General features: G+C 28.9%; 2 protein-coding genes across 5 annotated transcripts; one reads left to right on the top strand and one right to left on the bottom strand.

Annotated features, from left to right (window-relative positions):
* Positions 1-155: 155 nt before the first annotated feature.
* LOC107429149 (chaperonin 60 subunit beta 4, chloroplastic) lies at positions 156-4947 on the bottom strand. Of its 4 annotated transcripts, XM_016039804.4 has the most exons (14): positions 4678-4946; positions 4459-4584; positions 4080-4217; positions 3696-3791; positions 3321-3563; positions 3010-3244; positions 2445-2614; positions 2181-2258; positions 2008-2079; positions 1822-1926; positions 1639-1731; positions 1401-1493; positions 637-862; positions 156-528 (listed from the first exon to the last, which is right to left on the bottom strand). In XM_016039804.4, exons 1-14 carry the CDS (start codon positions 4834-4836, stop codon positions 506-508), a joined length of 1857 nt encoding a protein of 618 aa, XP_015895290.3. In that variant the 5' UTR covers positions 4837-4946; the 3' UTR covers positions 156-505. The 4 variants fall into 4 exon arrangements, 2 of the variants coding, with proteins under 2 accessions (XP_015895290.3, XP_060669063.1); XR_009635010.1 differs by lacking the exon at positions 156-528 and having other exon boundaries at positions 655-792; positions 1668-1731; positions 4678-4947; XM_060813080.1 differs by lacking the exon at positions 156-528 and having other exon boundaries at positions 655-792; positions 4678-4947.
* An 8146-nt stretch (positions 4948-13093) lies between these two features.
* Positions 13094-15079, top strand: LOC107429151 (phytosulfokines 3). Its single transcript, XM_016039810.4, has 2 exons — positions 13094-14116; positions 14255-15079. Exons 1-2 carry the CDS (start codon positions 13991-13993, stop codon positions 14372-14374), a joined length of 246 nt encoding a protein of 81 aa, XP_015895296.1. The 5' UTR covers positions 13094-13990; the 3' UTR covers positions 14375-15079.
* Positions 15080-17622: the final 2543 nt, after the last annotated feature.

Here is a 17622-nt window from a genome sequence, read left to right as displayed (position 1 = left end):
TCTGGACTCCCTTTGTTTCTCTCTGAATATGCTAGATAACACTTTTGAGTTTATGACAGCTAAAAACCACTCTTACATAAATAAGTATTAAAGAGAGATTAGTAATTACTTACGTTCATCAATAGGATATGAAAGGAAAGTTGAGATATATGATATAGGGGACAATGGAAAACCAATAACCAAGTTTTTGTATATGTGATTCTTTGTAATCAGAAAATTGGCTCTATTTTCCCATGCAGCTAAGAATCAGCTAGTTTATCATATTTACATCGTCCAAAGAGGTTCCTTCATCAATAGAAATCTTAGTTGAGCAAAAATCCTTATATTCCTCTAATCACTCCCCAAAATTGCATTCTTTACCCAGTTATAAGAGAATTAAGGACAAACTTTATACATATTTTTAAAAACTCTTCCATATTTTTCTTCGGAACTTTTCTCAAGGATGTATGGAAGAAGGGTTTGAGAGATGAACAGTGTGATTGCCATGTCAATCTCTTTTGCTGAGCTAGAAGCCAATTGGTCCAAGTCCTAAATCATTTGAGCATGAAATTCAGGGTGAGTTTAATGGCCACAGTATATTAACAGGTACCAAAGAAAATATATGCACAGCATTTTGTTTGGCATGAAAGGAACTACCTGAGCCTGGCCTTGGCATAGACCTTGTCATTGGCCTTGTCATTGGCTTTGGCATGGGCATTGAACTCGGCATTGGCATTGGCATTGACATTGACCTTGGCGTTGCTGTTGGCATTGGCATCCTCCTTCGGATGGGCTCTAATTCTTTTATGTCGACTACAACAGCATTAGATGTCAGAAAAGTCTTGGCCACAGATGCCGCATGCTCCAAACAACATCTAACTACCTGCTCCATTTTTTAATTTTTGAGATAGAACAGTAAATTTTGTTTTACAATTTCATTCGCAATAATTTAGAGAAAGCAAGTTTACAGTGAACATTTGGATGCACGTGTGGGGCATTTTTTTCACATGCATGAGCTAAAAATGGGCATAATTTTGGCACTACTCTGAGTTATCTTTAGAATTGTTATATTAATTAATAAAGCACAAAACAACTAATTAAACAACTTTTGATAGCTGACACTGTTTTTTGCTGAAGAGCCTAAAACATATGTCTTAAACTGACTGTTTACGCTAAATCTTCGATTTTAGTTTTTTAGCTAAATTTGCAAAGTTGCTAAGTTATTTTAAATGCTGATAACTGATACATTTTACAGGAAAATCTCAATAACTACCTTTCCATATTATCAATTAGCTTATTGATTTATCATCTTGCTGACCGACACATATATTTATGTCTCAGGCTGTGCAGATAGATATTCTTAAATATCCACTTAAGTACAAAAAATAATGATAATAATAATAAATAAATAAATAAAGTACCTTTGATGGATCCATGATCCCAGCTTTCACAAGGTCCTCATAACAGTCTCTTGCAGCATTATATCCATATTCTGTATTATGATTGGATAGAATCTGCAAAATTTGACAAGTCTCAGCATTTCAATTCTCTAGATGAATGATCTATCATTATGGGCAAAATTATGTTCTGGAAACCACAAATTGCGTTGAATCTCAGTATTCATGAGTTAAAAAAATTGATGCGTTGGTATGCACATACATTCTCTACAACAACACTGCCATTTACACCTGCATTTTTGGCTATCAGTTTTACAGGATAACTTAAAGCTCTCTTGAATATCTCAGCTCCAATCTGCATAATGCATAGAGATTATTATATCGATCAAAACTTGTATAGACAATCAGAATAATAAAAGTAGCATGCTTAGGCAAAGAGAGGTACCTGCTGTTCTTCATTATCCAAACCTTCTTTGATATCATCCACCTTTGTTGATAATCTCAAAAGGCTACATCCACCACCAACTACAATGCCTTCCTCAATTGCTGCCTGAAAGAAGCCGGTTAAAAATTCAACATTTGGTGATTGACAATATCAACTTCTTAGAAATGATAAAAAGCAAGAAACTACCTTGGTTGCATTTAAAGCATCCTCAATTCTGAGTTGTTTATCCTTTAACTCCACTTGTGTTTGTGCTCCTACCTATGATTCAATTGATGCAAGCAATACATCAGCTTGAAAGGAAATCACAGACTCCAAACTTAAAAACTTAAAGATGCTGATTACAGTAAAACTTTGACTACCTGAAGAATAGCAATTCCCCCTGATAACCTTGCTATTCTTTCATTCAGTATCTTCTTTTGGGAATTCTCTTCGGTATTCTGAAAATCAAGAATTTCGCTTCTGATTATTATCAGAGAAGACTAACAAACATGAAATTTACGTTACTTATAAGCAGTACAATATCATGGATGTGGTGTTATCTAGTTAAAACTTATTTTTCAGTATGAAAACTAGAAAAGCTGAGTACTAATATAGCTTAGCTAGTTAAAGGGTGTTTGTAGCACCTCAGAAAGCCGTTGGATTTGAGAAACCCTTTTCTCAACAGCTCCCTGAGTGCTGCCATCGGTCACAATTAATGTAGAATCTTTAGTTATCACAACTTTGGTGGCAATGCCCAACACTTCCTTGCCAACCTTATCAAGGGTCAAACCCATCTCATCTCTGATTACAGTGCCTGCAAAACATATGACAACCAAGCATGTATTGTAAAAAACTATAATGGAGCATTATGTACTCATGCTTAAGGAAAAGAGAAATATCAAATTGGAGCTAAAGTTATGCTGTTGATATCATCTCATCATCATCATCATTATGATGAATTGCCTTAATGAATTTTTTGGGTCACTGACTCCAATCTAAGACATTGGCCCTCAAGATGTTATATAAATCAATATGTTTATCATATAAGGTGTTGTAACAGCTTGAAGTAATCTGGGATAGAAAGATGGTGATGGATAAAATTAACTTGCTAATCGATTTCAACACTTGAACCAAAAAGAAGGAGAGAAAGGAGGATAAATAATGAATGAAATTAACTTTAATACTGAAGTACTGTGCTCAGTCTGCTACCTCCAGTTAAGATGGCAATGTCATCTAAGTACTGGCTCTTGCGCTCTCCAAAGGCGGGAGCCTTAATAGCAGCTGCCTGCAACACTCCTTTGAGCTTATTTCTAATTACTGGAGCCAGAGCTTCCTTATCAATGTCCTCTGCAACTATGACAATTGGATACTTCTCTTTAACAGCACTGTCCAATAATTTAAACAACTCCTTTGCGTTTATAATTTTTCTGTCAACCAAAAGTAACTGCAACAATAGAATTTGGTAACCTCTAATTATTCATAGGAGAACATTCGGGCTGTATAAACTACACAGTTCCTACCTTGCAATTATGATACTCCACTAGCATCTTTTGTCGATCAGTGACAAAGTATGGAGACAAGTATCCACGATCAAACTTCATCCCTTCTACAATTTGTAGACTGTTCTCAGTACTCTTTCCTTTTTCAATTGTGACAACACCCCTTTTTCCTACTCGGTTAAAAGCATCTGCAATCATATTTCCCACTGTATAATCATTCCCTGCACTAATTGCAGCAACATCTGCAAGCTCATGATCCTGAATCTGTGACATCACAGTAGACGAGGGTTGAAATTATATGTATTATTTTTTGTCACTTTGCAAACCTTTGAATGTTCATATATGTGATGATTTAATCTTTCAACAAAATGGCAGAAGAATAACAAAGTTGTTTACCTCTCTAGACATCATTTTGAGTTCAGAAACAAGAGCATCTGCTGTCTTCTCTATCCCACGAGCAATTTGAACAGGGTTCATGCCAGCTGCAATAACCTAGAATAAATTTAAAATCAGAACAACAATTGTCTAAAAAAGAATACAATGTGTCTTCACATCACGGTGGAGGTTTCTTTACTAACAAAGAATTCTAACATAAAAAAATAATAAATGAATGTAAAAAAATAAATAAATTAGAATTTGACTAGTAAGGTACATGATGTATAGGTCATCACTAACCCAAAATGACAAGCACGTTTTTACTTAAATCCAAAGAAATAGGATAAATATGTATATGTATATATACATATATATATATATATATATATGACATCTCATCCATACCTTTACACCCTCAGCAATAAGACCTCGAGCAAGAACCACAGATGTTGTAGAACCATCACCAGCAAGATCATTTGTTTTAGCTCCAGCTTGCCTTACCAATTTAACTCCAACATTCTCCACAGGGTCCTCCAATTCAATCTAAACAAGGGGAGCCAAAAAAAAATGTAAAAGGAAAGAAATGTTGTAAAATACAAATCCTATACATTCCACAGGCTTGAAAATTTTCCACCTAGACCGATCCATTATCAGAATCATTACTAACTTACATAGGAACAGACACATATATATGAACCATTTCTTGCTCCAATTACAACTACACATTTAACAGTTCCAATTGCTCAACTTTATGAAGAATCAAATTGAGAACAGTGCACACCACCTGTTTGAGAACAGTCTCGCCGTCATTTACAATCTTAGGCGGTCCATACTTATTTTGCAGAACCACATTTCTTCCTTTTGGACCCAATGTGACTCCAACAAGCTCTGCCACCATGTCCACCCCTGCCTGAACCACCAGACCAAAACAATTAAAAATATTGACTAAAGCAAAAAAGAAACAAGATGTGGGTATTAATGGAAAAGTGGGTTTTCAAGGCACCTGAAGCTTCTTTGTGACTGAACCGTCATGGTTGAAGTAAACTTCTTTGGCCATGGCTTTTGGGTTTAGAGAAGAAGAAGAAGAAGGTGAATAAGGCCTTTTGGAGAGTGTCGGGTTCGTGAAAGAAATTGCAGAAATTGTGGTTGGAGAGAATGCCATGGCTGGTTATTGGGTTCAATTGGTGAACTTGGTTGAGAAAGATGGACCAACAAAATAGCTTGAAAGATACACAGTTGAAGCAAGAGTCGAAGGATAAGACAGAAAGACTCAACGGGAAAGTGTAAAAAAAAAAAAAAAAAAAAAAAAAAAAAATCTTGGAACTGGTTTTGGCGCTATCTTTCCCCAAGTCCACGAGTCACTCTATGGTTGGTCTTATAGATTTTAGTATTTTTTTTTTTGCTGGTGGTCTTATAGATTTTAGTATTGCTTACCATTATGGCAACTATCAGACCCATATATGAAAATTTTTATGTATGCCAATATATATGTATACAATATTAATATCGAAACCATACAATATAATTGTATATAACTATAATAGATAATTTTTAAAAATAATTATATTTAAATTAAATTAAATTAATTAAGCGTATTATTTTAATAAGTAAAGATTAAATATCAATAATAGTTTGTTTTCAATTTTACAATTCTTATTGATATTGTTTCATAATGTTGCAAAAATTAAACATTTTGAACATCTATTTTAATGGATGCGGAAGTGCCACTCTAAATTCAATTAGAGAAATTAAAAAAATAAATAAAAACATAATAACGAAATAATAAAATCATGCAAAATGAATCTGACAAAAATCAAGTTATTGTACTAATTTACATAGAATAACCAAATTCAAGATTCTTAAACGCATTGTAACAAAAATGACTTTATATAAATTTAGTTGACTAAGTGGGACATAAAAAACTAACAATAAATTTTTTAAAAAATAAAAAATATTATAACAAAAATTAAAATTAAAAATGAAATATTATTCAATAGTTGTATATTTAATTAATTTGGAGTTAAAAGAACACTTTTCCATTACTTATTTATAGGTAAAAACTTTGATATGGACATAAATATAATTTTGAATAATTAATATAAATTTTTTTCAATTTCTAAAACCAAGCCATTGCTCCAGATTAAATATTTTTTCTTCATTAGTAATTTGAAAAATGACCATGGTCATCACTCTTTTCAGTCAGTCAATATCATTAGTAATTAAATAAAAAATAAATTTCTTCAATTTTAATCAATTCCAGGTAGTCAATCCATAAAAAGCGCAGACAATTTCAAATACTTCATTAAATAGAACATTTAAAAATAAAAAATGCAAATAATTTTAAAGTATTTTTATTAAATAAAAATTTAAAGTGTAAAATTTTTGGATTATACTCAGAAGTGGATTGATGATTAAGAAAAATCATTGACCTATTTTTTTTCCTTTACAAGAGTTCTTCTCCTTGCATGATAAATTAAAGGTAAAATTATCAAATTTATACTTCATAAAAATAAGAATAAAATATCCAAAAATCTAATAAACTTTCAATCGCAATATCTTTCAAATACACAAGGATGGAAATTTATTTATTACCTTGCATTAATTTTATTATTTTACAATAAAATTTCATTTATTACATATCCATATATAAATATGTATGAATGTATAGAATTTTTTGTGTGAAATATATTTATTAATAAAAATATCGTTTATTAAATGCACATTTTTTGCCTTATATTTTAAAAATTAAAAAAAAAACCAAGAATATTAATTTTATTATTAATTGCCATATATAAAAATTCGTTATTTTATAATAGAATAAATATAACAAATCGATAAAGATTAATATATAGATTGTAATTTTTTTTTAATGTTTTTTATTTTGATTATCATTTTTTTATTTCGTGCAAGTAATTTCATAATATAATTTAATTACCTTTCTTCTTCTTCTTCTTATTATTATTATTATTATCATCATCATCATCATCTTATATCCTTTAATCACGTTATTGTAATTTATTATTTTACAATAAAATAAATATAACAAAGCAATAAAAATATTAACATATAGAATATATAAATAAGGAGATTTATTTTATTATTAATTATTGTATATCTTATTATTTAACAATAAAATAAATACAACAAAATAATAAAAATATTAATATATAGATTATAAAATCTTTTTTAATATTTTTTTACTCTTACTATTTTTATTTCTTTTTTATTCTTGTAAGTAATTAATTTTTCTATATTAAATGATCATAATATAATTTAACTACATTTATTATTATTATTATCATCATCGTCATCATCATCATCTACCCTATGACACGTTTTTATCTTATAAAGTAATTGTCATATGTATTTTGAGATGATCAATTTCATTATTGAAATCTATATATTAATGATATTAAAATTTCATTTATTACATTTCCATATATGAATATATATTAGTGTATGAAATTTTTATGTGAAAAATTTTTAATAATAAAAAGGAAAAAACATGATTGTTTCATGAATGAGTTTTTTAGTATTATTTAACTATATTAGTAGCCATAAATAATAAGGAGAATGGAAGATGAGTATGTCTTTTTTTTATTTCTTTTTAATGATTTTGAAGGAATCTAAAAAGAACTCATGATGACACTTGTTAAATTTTATTTACTGATTATTCAACTTTTATATATATTATCTATTATACATATATATTGGTATTTTTAACCATTTTGGCATAACAGATTTTTAGTGTTATTGGATTATTTAATATTTACCTGCTATCTATTAAGATTATGTCAATTAAATAATCTTTATATAATTATTTATATATATATTTAATAAGAAAATTATATACATTAGATTATTGATGCGGAATGGGATACTCAAACCTAAAATTATTACCTAGGAAATAGTAACTTTATTACGATATTTTTTTTTTCTTTGTTAGCATAGATATAGATAGTTTAACAATTGAATCATATCATTTGACTATCTACATTGTTACTACACAGTTTAAGAAAGAATATTTATTTATATATTAAGGTTCTATTAATTAGTCAATTATTTATATATTGTTACATTAATTTATTATGTAAATATTAAATAAAAGGTTAGCTTTTTTCTTTTTTCTTTTTTCTTTTTTTTGGGATAAATTGAAAAGGAGATTTTAGGATCAAAACCAGTTTAGAAAAAAAAAGAAAAAAGAAAAAAAAAAGAATATAGAGTCAACTCATATGTAATAACTTTCTTAACTTTTTTATTACTTGAAGAATTTTTCTTTTCGTTGATCAAAAACAGACTTTTATTAACTTGGTAAAATGAATTACAACATGCAATAACAAAGGAAGAAGCCACGGAGGCCCTTTTTCCAACCTTATACAACTTTTGGAGAAGTTCTAGTTATACTACCTAACGAATTTTATACAGTTTTGTTATAAATCTATATTTTTATCCTTATTTAAAATTACTATTTAGGATATTTACTAATTAAACATATTTGTTATCAGAAGTATAGGATTGGACATTTCAAACGTATTCAGAAATATAAAATTGAACATTTTAAATATATTTAGAAATATGCTATCAAAATTTTTATATATAAATATCTCAAATGTGTTTAGAAGTCCTCGATTGAACATCTCAAATGCATGTAGAAATATACGATTGAACATCTTCAAATACAAACATTTTAAATATATTTTGAAAAATGTGATTAAACATCTCAAATGTGTTCAAAAGTATACGACTAAACATTTTTAAAAATATTCATAATTTTGAGACTGAAAACTCCAATGAATACATATTTTTATTGCCCAAAAGTGTATTAACTTAAAAGAAAATTATTTGAAATTTTCACGACTATCAGTTTTGTTCAAAAGCGTTATAAAAAGTTTTTGTGGATTACTATTTGATTTTTAAGCGATTTGTGAGGATTTTTAAAAGTGTTTTTTTGCTTGGTTAAGATTTTATAAATTGTGAATATTATATATATCATAAATATTATATAAAATTATTTTATATATTTAAATAATAATGTATAAAAAAATCATATTATATAGAATTTTTTTAGAATTGTAAAAAAAAAAAAATTTCCAAATTTTGAGGGCGTGTGAAATGGTCACTTTTATTTGAATAAAAGTTGCTGAAACAAAAGTACAATAATAACGACCTGCATAAAAACAATATAGTTAATTATCAAAATTTTATAAATATGGACATATCGCATATTGACCTAATGTATTTTTAAATTTCAATAATATCATTAGTTAATTGTATTTTGATTTTTTTTTTGTTTTTAATATTTTGCAAGATTCTTAATTTTTAAAATTAGTAATTTAATTTTTTAAAATTTTAATTTATTGCAAATTAATTTAATCTTCAATTTTATATTGCATGGATTGTGGACATCTTTTATACTTTTTTTTTTTTTTCCTGAACTTGAACATAGCTTCTCTAGGGATAACTTGGTGTGTCCAAATCTACCCAAAAAACGAAAAAGGAAAAGAAAAAAAAATCAAAAATGAACTTAGAATTATCAATAATGCCACAGAAGAAGCTTCAATAATTAATATATGTTTCTTTTCTTCAGCAGCTAGCATTAATTAATTTGCATTCTAACGTTCCCAATACCGACATCATTGAAATTTTTAATGTTTATAATAAGTACATTTTCCTAGTAGCCAAACAAAATTAATTCCAAGAGGGAGTTATCATCCATATATGGTCAACATCACAAGATAGTCAATGTGCCTCGGTAGCATAATTTGTCTAACAAAGTGATGCACGATCTTTCAGTGACGATTTAATTTATTAATTTGAGGAGCTTCATGTTTCCTTCTAATTAAGTCCTTGCTCTGGACCTCCAATTTATGTTCTATAAATGTTTGATTCTACCCATATGTTTAGTGGAATTCCCATTATATAGATCCTTGTGGAGAAGACTTTTTATTTATTTATTTTTATTTTTATTTCTTAGGAAACAAATTGCATGGAAACTTCCATTAGAATTATTGGTTAATGTGCCAATATAATTTCCTTTATAGAATTATAACTTATAAGATTAGAAAATGTTTAAGTGGGATTTGGATATAAAATATTGATTATTATTACATGTTATATTGATCGACAGTTTGACATTGATAAATAATATTTTATTATATAAATAAATATTAAATATGAAATTATTTATTTTAAGTTACTGGTAAAAATTATGAATCATTAATGTCTAATGGCAAATAACACTGTTACTAAAATTTTGTTGAAAGCAGAACTGTTTTTATATATTATTTATACTTGTTTATTTATAATTTTGATCCTATATTTAACGCACCTCATAAAGTTTCCATAACCCCAATTAAAACTATTAACTTCCTGGAAGAGAAAAAACCTACATTAAACAAATAATAATAATAATAACAACATGTAATGTGACCAAATAATTAATAATTATGAGCAATAACAAAATAAAAAAAATAAAACATAAAAATCTTACAAAATAATAATATTATTATTTATTATTTTTTATGATCATTATTAATTAAATTTATATATCATGTGTACCAATTTAATTAGTACATTGTCTATTAAAGTTTACTTTTCATATTAGATTTTTAATTTTAAAAGTTAAAACATAATTAAAAGCAAATAATAACAATAGTCAAACGCAATTAATAATCATTGTCATGTTAAGCCATGAATTTCATAAATTAAAACTAACAACAACAACAGTGACAAATAATAAAAATGTGATTTATTTATCTATTTTTTTGGGATGAATACCACAAAAAAAAGTGTTTAATTCGCTGTTTCACGTTATCCACGAATCAAATATATAGAAATTTTTGTACCGTAGAACATCACTACTAATTGATGGGCACTGACATAATTTTAAGGGTTTTTTTTAAAAATAGTCACTGAAATCCATTCTTGAAAAATAGCAAAATTTTTTTTTTTAGAAAAACTAGGCAACTATGGATAAAAACGCCTTTGGATAAATTGAAAATTACAAAATACATTTTATCTTACCCTTTCTTTTTTCCTCCTTTCTCAAATAATCCATGCATTTCATCTGCTCTCATCCATGCATCTCCTTTGCTAGTGAACTTGTTCTCCTTGGCATTTCATCTACTCTCACTCTTTTTTTCTTGTATTTTCTTACTTTTGAAGCTAAAGTCGGGTAAATTTTTTTTTTTCTCTTTTTTCTTATTCACATGTTTTCTCACTTTTGTAATTTTTAAGTTTTTTTTTTTTTTTAACATGGGTATACAACAAATTAGTTTATAAGATATTATATTTGAGTTTAAAGATACTTAGGTGATAATAGTATGGAAATGGGGGAAAAATTATGTAGAAATGAAAAATTTCGAAAACTAGTAAAATCAGAGAAAAATTGACGAAAAAGATGAACTTCCGCAATTTTTCTCCAGTTTGTCAGTTTTCGCAAGTTTTCCGCTAATTTTCCATCAGTAGGAAAACGCTATATTTGGCCCCAAAAAAACATAATCGACTTTTTTAAGACAGTTAATATATTTGTTTAATATTATTCATATTTTTAAAATTTAATGATTTAGTTTAACGTTATTCATTTAATTTTGTAGTAAAATAGAAGATAATGATATTGTAATTGCGATTTTATACAATAAAACATTGGTACAGAATGATGGTGGTAATTGGGAGTATCGAAATTGTAAAAATATAGTGGTTTTCGTTCGGCAAAAGATGCCCAAAATCAGAGTTAAAAGATGAGATTTTCAATTCTATCGAGATACTACTTATGGCATGTGTTCTCATTACTACATTGTGGATGCATATCGTGCGGTTTATACTAAGTCCATTTATCCTGTGTTAGATAAAAAACAGTGACATGCTTCGGATGACGTGTCAAATCATATTAATCTTCCACCGAGATGGACACGTAGGCGAGCCGGTAGGCTGAGGATGCAACGTATATCATCTCAAGATGAAGATGTTATTGGACATAGATGTAGCCGATGCGGTGGTATTGAACATTATAGGCAAAGATGTATGAATCCATTTTCTTATATTTCGAATTAGAAAGTTTTAATATAGTATTATGGTTTAATATCTTTTAATAATTATCTCATAATTTGGATATTATATTTTCTACTCGACGGTAATGATATATTTATGTTGTGATAGTTTTAATTTAGTGTTACGGTTTAATATCTTTTGACAATTATCTCATAACTTGCATAATATATTTTCTACTCGACGGTAATTATTTATTTATGTTGTGATAATGGTGTAGTACGTATTTAGCAAATTTGTTTTTTTTTTAGAATTTAATCCCAAATAAAAAGAGACATTCTGGAGTTGATTTTGAATCTTTAGTTTACATATCATTTTATGAAATGTCTAAATGATTTTAAAAAGAAAAACATATATATATATATATCATTTTTTTTAATTGGTTACTGATTTTAAAAGTCAATACATTTTTTGTTAAATTCATCTTCATCTTATATAATATTTGTCTCCACTCTTAATTTTTTTTACCCTAATATTAATTTAAATAATCTATTAGAAATTGATTTTCTAAGTGGAAGAAATTAGTTTTTGATAGGAGTAAATATTTTCCGACAATTTCCAACAGGAGGAAATGTTTTTCTACATAAGGAAAATGATTTCCGCTTGAAGGAAAAATTTTCCAACAGGCGAAAAATTATCCAGAAGCTTGAATTGATCTGCATATAAGGGGTTTGTGCAAAATGGAATTCTAAGAAAAATGTCACAATCACCACTACAACAAAACAATTATTACAACGAGACAATAACATTATTACAACCATATTCAATAGTTAATATTTATTCAACAAACATGTAAATGTTAAGAGGCTTTACCCATTATTTTGTTGAGGGGAATTTTATGCCAAAAACTGCAGTTCTGATTTCAATTAAAGACCCAACATGAGCATCCAATGTACAAAAGAGATATAGAAAAAATTCAAGGGGTTTTAACTACCTTCTTTTTCCAATTTTAGCACAAAAGTCATGTAGTGTAGGCCATGTCTATAAATGATATCAAAGGTGAAACTAATGGATCAAAAGGCATCCAAATAAACAGATCCCAGTGGCCTGCAAACAATATCCACCCCTCTTTCCCTCTTTCTTTCTCTATGGTTTTTGTTCTTCAGTTTTAATTTCTCTGCGAAAATCAGAATACGACAAAGCCAAAGAAATGGATTTTAGAGATAGAGAGAGAGAGAGAGAGAGAGAGAGAGAGAGAGAGAGAGAGAGAGAGAGAGAGAGAGAGAGAGAGAGAGAGAGAGAGAGAGAGAGAGAGAGAGCAGGGGTGTAAATGGAGAGAAGAGGAGGAAGAGAATAGAAGGAAACTTGACTTCAAGAGCCGAGATCTATCGAAGAAATGAGATTCGAGACCTATATCAAGCGTGAAGGTGAAAATAGATGGTTTCATGACCTCGTATTTCGATGCATCTTTTATAGTTTGTTTTGCAGAGGTGATGCTCGAAAATGGAGGAAATTTGTGGAACTAGAGAAGGCGATATCAGTGGTGTTAAAAGAGCAGAGGAGGTGTTTGAAAGGGAAAATAGAAAGAATCCCTAACCGTCGAAAGGGAAAGTAGAAAGAAAACCAAAAAAAAAAAAAAAACACATGCGTGTTGGTAGAGAAAAGAAAGAAACAAAAAAAAAAAAAAAAACTTTATTAAGGGTATTCTGATCTAGATTGGTTAAAAGTGGATTAGTTTTTTTTTTTAAAATTTTTTTTGCTATTTTTCAAGTTTATATTTCTACAATGGTTATTTTTCAAAAAAATCCTAATTTTAAAATATATTCACAATTTAAATAACCAAAATACCTCAACACCAACAGGTGTCAATCACATGCAGCAAAAGCATGTGACTTTATACACTTGCATGTACAGCTAGCTAGCTTCCCTCATCACATAAATGCCGAATTACCAAAATTGGGAAACCATGGCGTTTCTCGAAGGTGTGTCTCTAAAATGGTGATGTTTCCTAGGGGAGAGAGAAGAATTTAAAGCATTGACCTTGAATGGTGGTGATTTTGCTAAAATGTTTTTGACTTTTTTAATCTTCATAATTTCAATGCTCATTCATGGAACCCTCACTCTTCTCCATCCAAAAAGACAGAATCCTCTTATCACTGTCACTGCTTCTCTGCATCAGCATCAATTAATTTATAGCCTCCATATACACACTCCAGTTGTTATGCAATTATAGCACTTTATATTATTTTCTCTCTCTCTCTCTCTCTCTCTCTCTCTCTATATTTATATATATATGCTGATCAACATCCTTCTGCTTCATACCCAAAAATATGGCTAAGAGACTCAATTTCTTCATCTTGGTTTTGCTTCTACTGTCATGTGCAGAAACCAGACCAATCCCAAACACCATATTGCAAGAATCAGCCTATCCCAATATCCCTAACGCCTTATCACCTGTAAGTTTGTATATTCTTTACTCTTCTTCTTCTTCTTCTTCTTCTTCTTCTTCTTCTTCTTTAAGCACAGAAAAATGGGTATTTGCTGGTTATAGTTCTTATTGCTAATTGGGTTTTGTTTTATGTATCCATTTGTAGGAGGAAGCAATCATGGAAGATGGTGGATGCAAGGGTTTGGAAAATGAAGAATGTTTGATTAGAAGGTCCATGGCTGCTCATACAGATTACATCTATACCCAAGATATCACTGGACCATGATTTTCTATTCTCTGTGTACTTTATTTATTTAAATTTTTCTTTTTCATTTTTGAAGTTTTTTGGTACTACATCCTGCAATGAAGAAGATGGAAGTTTTTGGTTTTTATATTAAAAGATGGTAATTATGATGTCATCAAACTGTAGTTTTGATTTTGTAGATTGGTGCTATTTCATCATTCTTTACCAATTTCTGTTTAATTTAATACTTTTGTGTATACCAGAGAAAGAGGACAAGTTTCTGTAGAGGGTACTCTGCTGTGGCGTGGTGGATGATGAGGTGCTTGTGGGGCCTAGTTTCAAGCCCATGAAATCTTAAAGATCTTCTGAGTTTCTTATTGGACTTTGATAAAATGGGCCTCATTTGTAAAAAATTGAGTGGTTGGTTTTTTAGCACTGCAAAACTAACCATACAAACTCCGTCAAATATAGGCTTTTAGCTATTTCAAAATGATTGCCTTTCTGGATCTGGCTAAGTGCTAATGGAATTATGTGATTGAGAAAGGAAAAAGTCGTTTTACAAAACCAACAATGACAAGACTCAAGGGTAGTTAAGACTAAGTTTTGGTTTGGATGGGTTAGAAGGTCTGCAACTACTAGTTTAACAAGAATAATTAAAACGGTATATGTTTAGATGATTATATAGTAGCGTTTTGGGTGACAATTGTCATGGTCTTATGAGCCAAATGGTTGCTTTAAACTTAAGAGGGAATTAGCAAGCCCATTTTTCACCAAGTATTACACCAGTGAGTATGATATTTGAGTTAAATTTGTTTGAACCTTCAATTTTTCATCAGCAAAATTTATGATCATGAACAATCATAAGGCGATACGGTCCACTGTAAATGTACTTATGATACAAAAATTAACCCAACAAAAGACTTTAAGCCTTGTATTTAGCAGAAATAGTAGCCTTGCCATCAACGAAACTTAAAATCCAGTCTTAAATTTGATTAATAAACCTTCGTTGTGCATCATTTAATATTATACAGGACAATTTATTTTGTAGGGTCAAATTGAGTATCAGATATTTTGTTTTGGTTCAGAGGAATCATTAGAGTAGTTAATGTTATTTTCCCAATAAACTTTTAAAATAATAATACATCTTGCTCTGGCTTCGTTGGCTCTTCTAAGGCCATCCAGATATTGGTCTTGTCTGCAGGGTTATTTTTCGGTTGCTGTTTTCGTTTTGTTTGTGTCATTTTCCAACAGCAAAAAAAGAAAAAAGAAGAACAATGAATGATATGATTAAGGAAAATGTCAATTCTGAAAATTATTGTAAGCATGCTTTTCAGTGCCAAATTTGTATATGAAACTTCATCAAAAGAATAAATATATGATTGTTGAGAAGTTTACCCCACCATTGAAAGAAGCAGTTTCTCTGTGCTCTAATCTGTATGTACAGTGGCTATTCTGACCAAAGTAAAGTAAATTTTTAGTGGAATTCTTTGGCTGTCTTTGGCAAATTGGCAATGTATATCAGATGAATAACCTCGAAAAAGGTTTCAAAAAGGGCAAAAGAACAAAAACGGAACTGTTTTACATTTTCCATAGTAAGAAAGATAATATATGTTTATCTATATATATATATATATATTCTATTGGATTTTTTTTTTTTAAATTTTGGAAGTACTAAGACCAAAAAAAAAAAAAAAAGAAAAAAAGAAAAAAAAAGAAATGGGAACTTATCGTTATTGGTCGTACCTTCAAAAAAAAAAAGAGTTCTTATTACATCAGATTTTCATAACACTAGGACAAAATGTCACCAGAAATGAACTGTCCACTTTATGGGGTTCCTGTGTTAGAAAACTATATGACCAATAGAATAAGAGTTATATATATTAGAGGGACATCCAAAAGTAAACTTGAAATTGGAAGCCTTAAAATGTTTAATGAACTATAACAAATTATAATTAGCATATCATACACAATTAAATAAAAACAACTAAACAAAAAAGAAACAAAAACTAAAAACTAACTTACATTAACAAACGGCACTTAAATTATCATTTTTATTTTGGAATTTTAATTTATAAAAAATGGCATTGGTTTTCCTGAGAAAGTCGCTAACTATAATGGAGGAGAAAATAAGAAAAAGATATCAAAATCAATTGCCATTCCAATGATTACTTTTCCAAGAAGTCCAGGTTGAAAAACACAATTTAAAAAGGAAAACCAAAAAAAAAAAAAAAAAAAGGAAAAAGAAAAAAGAAAAAGGTGTAGCATGGTCAATTAGTCAAATGTTCATTTTTTGGATATTTAATATAAATTCAAAGGTTTATCTATTAATCCCTCTACTTACGGTATTGGACTGCTCTGCTTTTTCTGCATTTATTTTCTTTTTCAACCTTTTCAATTTCTTATTCTAAAGGTTAAATCACCCACTTTTTGATTCTCTAAAAGATTTTAATTAAAAAATAAAAATAAAAAACATAAAACACAACGTGTATCCACGGCAGGTTTTGTGCTTCACGGAAATACATTGGTTATAATGTATAAAGCAATCATCAAATCTTTTGAAAAAGGTATATTTTTGTAGTTGAAAAAATAAAAACGAGATGGTGATGATGATCATAAACTTGTCAAAAATGCTCTGAATTTGAATCTCTCAAAGGTAGAGTTTGAATTCGAACAAAGTCCATGATCATCAACCTGACTAACAAAAAAATCAAAACATAATTTTTATCCAATATTTATTGTTGATATACAGTAGTAAATAGAAAATCAATAAAAAAAATTAAAACATTAAAAAAAAAAAAAAAAAAACTTGTGCGTGCTGAAACTTCTCCCTAGAATTTCAACATGCACGCACTCGCATGCAATAACACACAGTGTGAAAGATTTTTTTGAGGGGAAATTGGAAGGCAAAAGTCGGGACGATAAAAAACACTGTGACAAATTGGATTCTACATAACAAAATAATAATAATAATAATAATGATAATAATAATAAATTAATAGTATGGAAATTAAAAAAGCAAACACCTGAAGCGTAGGCTTTATTTGACAGTCATTGAGATTGATCATATATATAAAAAAAAGAAGAAAAAAAACATGTAAAGCTAGGCTAAAAAACTCCATGATCGATTTTGAAACCAAATAGTTAGACAAAGGCATGGAAAAACAAAATTGTGGTCATAAAAAAGCTAAAAACAGTTTTGTTGGATAGTGTTATAAGTGGATAGCCTTTTCAAATGTTTTTGCTTGTTATAGTAGTAGTTATTTCCATGATGGTATATCCACCACCACCAC

Source organism: Ziziphus jujuba, chromosome 12 (assembly GCF_031755915.1).
Source record: "Ziziphus jujuba cultivar Dongzao chromosome 12, ASM3175591v1".
NCBI lineage: Eukaryota > Viridiplantae > Streptophyta > Magnoliopsida > Rosales > Rhamnaceae > Ziziphus > Ziziphus jujuba.
This window is presented reverse-complemented; position numbering and strand designations above follow the sequence as displayed.

What these genes read in the sequence shown, in the direction of transcription:
- LOC107429151 (XM_016039810.4), top strand. Translation starts at nt 13,991, where the DNA reads ATGGCTAAGAGACTCAATTTCTTCATCTTGGTTTTGCTTCTACTGTCA. An exon ending in TCCCTAACGCCTTATCACCT is followed by an intron (nt 14,117 to 14,254) that starts GTAAGTTTGTAT and finishes ATCCATTTGTAG; the next exon opens with GAGGAAGCAATCATGGAAGA.
- LOC107429149 (XM_016039804.4), bottom strand. Translation starts at nt 4,836, where the DNA reads ATGGCATTCTCTCCAACCACAATTTCTGCAATTTCTTTCACGAACCCG. An exon ending in AAATCCAACGGCTTTCTGAG is followed by an intron (nt 2,259 to 2,444) that starts GTGCTACAAACA and finishes CTTGATTTTCAG; the next exon opens with AATACCGAAGAGAATTCCCA. An exon ending in TATGCCAAGGCCAGGCTCAG is followed by an intron (nt 529 to 636) that starts GTAGTTCCTTTC and finishes CAAATGATTTAG; the next exon opens with GACTTGGACCAATTGGCTTC.